Source organism: Alligator sinensis, unplaced genomic scaffold, assembly GCF_000455745.1.
Source record: "Alligator sinensis unplaced genomic scaffold, ASM45574v1 scaffold1046_1, whole genome shotgun sequence".
NCBI classification, from domain to species: domain Eukaryota; kingdom Metazoa; phylum Chordata; order Crocodylia; family Alligatoridae; genus Alligator; species Alligator sinensis.
Genome location: NW_005842174.1, coordinates 1054682 through 1060681, shown reverse-complemented (window position 1 = coordinate 1060681; position 6000 = coordinate 1054682). Strand labels below are relative to the sequence as shown.

The 6000-nt window shown below is 41.8% G+C and overlaps 1 protein-coding gene across 1 annotated transcript in view; it reads right to left on the bottom strand.

Moving 5' to 3' along the window:
- CDH4 (cadherin 4) overlaps window positions 1-6000 on the bottom strand; it is a 759836-nt gene that overhangs the window by 57969 nt on the left and 695867 nt on the right. The window contains exon 11 of the mRNA XM_006025923.3: window positions 2273-2410. Coding sequence (XP_006025985.2) covers window positions 2273-2410 — 138 coding nt within the window. The remainder of the gene's footprint in view (window positions 1-2272; window positions 2411-6000) is intronic.

Sequence of the window (6000 nt, the reverse complement as noted above, 5' to 3'; positions counted from 1 at the left end):
ATGTAGCATTTTCTGACCCATTAAACCTGATTCTATGGGTAATTGTGTTGGTGCTTTTCTCCTTCCTGGGTCTGACACATGCTGTGACTCTAAATGCTCCAAGTTCATCTGAACGCAATTCACCATGAACTTACCTTCTATGAAATTCAGTCCTGCATAAACAGTCCTGGCTGGTTTTATATTAGAGAGCCCTTGACCTCCCACAAGAATCACAATACAAAGAGGTTTCTTCCCAAAGACGGTCACATGGCTACTCATAACCTGGTTAGCACTGGAGCCGGCGCGATGACAGTAACTTTAAACTCCATAAATGAACTTTAAGTTGGAGACAGATCCTGGGCAATCTTTAAGATGCTCCATCTGTGCTTAAGTAACTTGGCCACTAGATGTCATCACTTTTTCACTGAAATGACGGTGAAAGAAGTATTTACCTGGCAGTATAAGGGGCATCGGCGTCACCCACCCTTTTCTGGCACAAAGTCCGAGGCTTGGGATACTGCAAATCAGATTGGGCAAGCCATTTATAAAACATACAAGAAGGAGCAATCCTATTGGCAGGGACTAGTACCATATGGCCCACGACCGATATCTGACTCTTGTGGCTCTACTAAAATTGCAGGCATCCTACACTGCGATACATTTGGTATTGAGCAAAAACATACAGTCAAATGTATTTGATATGACAGACAACAGATGGACATGTCCTTTAAAGTGGCAAACACTATATAAGCTGGGATAACATTTACAGCAGACCAAGGCACAGATCCTCAAGGACAATTAACTCCCCTTAGGGACCTAAGTACCTTGGAGGGCCCGAGTACTCTCATTTCAGCTGTTTACCTCCTAGTGATTTCAACTCTCCCATTGATTTAATCTTCCCTGAGATTTAGGCGCCTAAGAAGGAGTTAAGTGCCTAAATAGCTTTGGTGAGCTGTGCCTGTGCGACTCGGAGGCGAGATACTGGGATTACTCAGGGACTTCCTGGGCAGTGCCGAGTTCCCTGAAGGCAACGGGAGATGAAGGAAGTCAGAACCTCAGACGATGCTCTTGGCACCTCATACATCTCAGCTAAGTATCGAGCAAATTGTGTTTTTTGGCAACAGCCATGAAACCCACTGGAGCTTGGAAGGTGGAACCAAAGGCAGCATCTGCTCTGAAGTAAGAAATAGTGAAATACCATATATGATGGAGTGAAAACGGAGTGTCCTAGGATACGATGCACATGCTTTCTATACACCTAAAAGAGCACTCAAGTGACAGACTGCAGGGCAGACTGGGCTGTGCATGGTGCTGAGCAAAAAGCCTGCAGCCTTGTTCCCCTGCTGCCGCTTTTGGTCATCAGAAGAGGAAAAGGCCTGTTTTCAGTTAAAAATCTGTTTTCCCCTAGCTGGTGAAATCTGGCTCGACGGACACACTCACGCTAATGTAAACAGTGGAAACGTGCTAATTAATTCCCCGTTTATCGGTCTGACTTTGGCAGACGAGAACCTGCGGCAGGTTCATTTTTCATAACATCGTCGTGCAAGTTTAGGACGCAGCACTACTCAGATCTCTGACCGGATGTTGATCACTAAGCAAATCTTTCTGTTAAGAAACGGAGTAAGTCATTTTACCTCTCACCTTTCCTTATTTACCCTTAGATCGCATTTTCTCGGCCTTTGCATTTTCTCCCTCCACACAAAGAAGCCGGATTAATAGTCTTAAAGCACAGAATAATAAACACTTTTATTGCACTAATACAGGAAAGATGCTCAGCTGATGAAAAACAGATGCGTCATAGTGCAGATACTTATACTACCTACACATACACACAAATAAGTCTATTATAGTTATCAGGAAAAATATACAATTTACTGGATAATTGTTCCCATTCAGACTATTTACTACTACTTTTGAAATTTTATCCACTCTACTAAATCCAAGAAATCTCTTGTAGCTCAGGATTTAACTCCGAAGTAATAACTCTGATATGTCGACAACCAATTGCTGTGAAACAACTGTATCCTCCTTGGTGCAATCAGACACAGTCTGCTTGCCATATTCTTTCAGCTCTTTTAATGCCTCAGTGAAACTGGTAGCCAAATAGTTTTGCTAGTTCATGAATCATTCTCCTTTTCCCCCCCGCTTTTGCTGGAAGTCTTTGTTACACAGATATCTATCAAGTCCTTTCTGTCTGCCAGACCAGCAAACAGAGACGAGTGATATCAAATGTCCATGAATTACAAACACGTTGCATGTCCATGCATCATTGTGCTGATGTATTGATACTTACAGTGCTGGTAGTGAATTCTGGTGGATTGTCATTCACATCTGTCACCGTAATGATTGCAGTTGCTGTGTTTGAGAGACCATAGTTAAGATTTCCTTCCATATCTGTAGCTTGAACGATGACTATGTATTGCTGAACTTTCTGGAAAAAAAAGAAAGAGACAAAAATGCTTTGCTTTATGTTTTTTAAATGTAATGCTTTGCAATTTTAAAATTGTTTTTTTGATACCATGCTTTATCTTTTTGCCATATATTTGCAGCTTAAAGGCAAATCTAGATGTTATTTAGACTCCAAATGCTGATAACAGGGGTGGGGGAATATTTACCATCCAAACATTTTCCAATTGAAAATTGAGTTGTTGAATATTTTTGTGGGACACCTCTGCTTCCCTCGGAAACTTCACGTTTGCTTTAGAAAACTGAAAAGCCTTAAGGCAACGTTCTGTAGCTAAAAACAGGGGTTTTTTTTCTTTCTTTTTTTTTTTTTTTTGAGTTGTTAAGCAGTTTTTGGCTGAAAAAAAATGTTTAGCAGTTAGTTGCTGAAAACCCAAACATATTTAGCTTTTTGCTTTTTGTCAAATGGTGAAATGTTGTGCACTCGAAATATTGCCAAAAGCTAAAATCCAAACGGGATGTCAAAACCTTTCACAAGCCCACGTCCTCATGTTCCAGCCAGCACAGGGAAGCTGATTTGCTATTCACAAAGTGTTCTGATACTCAGTCACAGAAGGTTTGATACAGAGAATAGCTGAGATTCACAACAGTCAGAGGTAATTAACAGTAAATTAACTTCAACTTTCTGGATGTACCAAACAATTTGGTTCAAAGAGTACTCTTAAATGGCAAGCCTCGTGTATCAGACATAATTCACTTAATAGACTGCTGAAGGGAACTTAGATTTTACAGCGATAAGCTTGATATAAGAACTTGAATAGAACAGGACAGAAATTGGACCTGACCCTCAATGCGCACAAAATCCCTGGGAGTCAGCTGTATTTATGAATATTTGCCTGAACTGAGACAAGCCTCCTCTCCTTTAGAGTTGAACATAGTGATAAATCTTCATTTTAGACCTGCACAACGCATTATTAATGTTTATATACAGAGTGCTAATCACATGTAGAGCATTTTCTAGGTAGTTATGAAAACAAGGTTCTTGCCCTGAAGCGTGTACGACATAAATCATGTGCAGAGATTGAGGAAGCCACCCAGTCCAAAGCAGCGCGACTGCGAAGCAAAGCAAAGCAAAGCCTCAGCTTGCCTCTCTGCAGTGCTGGGAAAGACGCTGCAATGGCAAAGGCTTTTGGACCTCCCCCACCTCGGTTGGCAAGACTGGCTGTGGGAGGGGGGGGATCCTCCAAATTGGCAAGATTGACCATAGGGAACCGCCCCCACCCCGCAGTTGCTGACTGGTTGCTGGTGGGGGGGGGGTGCACGTGCCTCCCCGACTAAGGTGTCACCAGTTGCCCATGTCAAGAAGGAAAGGATGGAAGCCATGATGGACTTGCTCAAGGTACAAGAGACTACAAAGATGTAAATGGAGACACAAGGCATGACTGCTGATGACTTGGGAGAAGTCAAGGGAAGGACGAAGGGAGTGAAAGGTCATAAAGGCCGGGTGTTACCCAGGAACTACCTTGTAGAGCTCAGACAATCAGGACAAAGAAGGGGAAGGGAGGCAAAGGAAGTGAACTGAGTGGGTCAGATGGTCATCACCAGAACAGCTGGCACTGGTAGAACCCAACCCATGCTTTTGTGGCGCAAAGGAGCAGAAACTCTGTATAGTTTTCACCTTCTGATGCTAGATGTAGTTGCTTCGATGCTAAGAAAAAGGAGTTTCTGGTGAGAATTAGGTCATGGTTTCTTTGTCCCTATTCAGATACCGTTGCAATACTGTAACCGATCTTACTCTTTCTTCCTCGCTGGTATTAACTGGAGGCCAGAATTTCAGCCTTATCTCAACTCTGGCTCTTTTCAATGACCAGTATTAACTTTCTGCTGGGTGTAACTGTACAAGACACCACACACCAGGTTTCACCAGCCCATTGTAACTGGAAACTATGCTGGAAGCTATAGCAGGTTCATGTAATTTCATAGTACTTCACATGAGATCTCTTGTTACCAAAGGAGCAACTGGGCAAGGCAGAGGACTGTGGACCAGGAGAGTATGGTGAAGCTTTAGTTCTCCCATCTGCAGGGAGAATACAACCTACTTTCCATGCATAATCCATTAATGTTTATAAAGCATTTTGATATCCTAAGGATGGAAGGGGCTGCATCATCATTATTAATGAATGAAATCTCTATTTATTTATTATGAATTTCTCTGCCTCTCTAGAGAGAATCTATGTTACCGATATTAGGGTTTGTAAACAGCCCAAGTGTTCCTACAATGAATTAGCTTTAAAATGTGGAAGAGGGAGGAGGGCAGAAAAGAGAGTTTCCACATAATGCTAGCAATCAGCTTCGAAGTAAATTAGAAAAATAAGCTGGAAGTCTGTATTACAAACTACACGCCAATAATGCACTTAAATAGTGAAACCACCTCTAATGTTCATCACTGAAGTGAGATGTGAAGCCAGTAATTTAAAGTTTTTCTTATTTGATGGTATAGCTGTCGCACATTATTATCAAGGCTTCAGTGCCTCAGTAACCACAGCAGAAGAAAAATGTTCCTTCCTTTCCATCAAAGAGTGGGGCGATAAAACATCCTTCATCCGTGGGATTTTTTTTTTTTAAACTTTGCAGTCTTCTATTTTACCTTGTTTGCAAACTGACCTCTTTCTAGTCGTTGGGCTTAGAGGTTACCACCTACAGGTTTATCGAGCGGAACAACCTGGGACTGTCAGAGTCACTCACTGCTCTTGTCTCATCGTCTTGCCTCCAGGTAGGGCACTGCAAAGGCAGTTTGGTTTCTATGTCAAAAGCAATTCTGAAACTCATGACACTGTTATGCAAACTTTCATCTAACTCCAAGAATGAACTACTGACCTTGGATAAGGTCACACCAGAGCTATACGGTGCTTCGTCATTATGGGCTCACTCCAGCAAAGCTCCCATTGACACTACTTCTTTTCTGTTTTACTTTGTTTCCTTTTTTTTTTTTTTTAAGCTGTAAGTTATTTTAAAATCCCTTTTCAGAGGTAAAGAAAATATTCCAACAGAAGACCACGGAAAGAACTGGAAAGTCTCACTTAGGAAGCTGTTGCCATTGAACCACTGCTCCTTTGGATATCCAGAGTCCATCCTTGCTAACTTGAGAGTCATGGTACAGCTTTTAAAAAAAATTATTTGGGAAGGTCCCTGTTGTGAAATATCTAAGTGCACTGTAATAAAAAAAACCCCAACATAACATAAAACCTTACATGAAAGTAAGGGAAAACATAATAAAGAATAAACCAATTAAATATAATACAAAGTATGAAAAATAGGGACTAATTTAGGAGCGTGCTGTCAACTAACCCCACCCACTGAGAGAGAATTCTCGACATGGAAGAAATACAGGGAAAGTAAAAGAGAAGCAGAGACAAAAACAAGGGAAGGGGATCTTCAGAAAGGCAGAAATACAATACAGAAGTTGAAATAATGGTAGTCTTAGCAGTCAACCTTGAGGAAAGTGGTGGAGCCTAATTTTTCACCTCCAGCCCTGACCCCTAACACTAGCTCTGTGACCCCAAGCCTGGGAAGCCCTACCACGTCCAACTCTAAACCTAGTGCACACAGCTCTAGTAG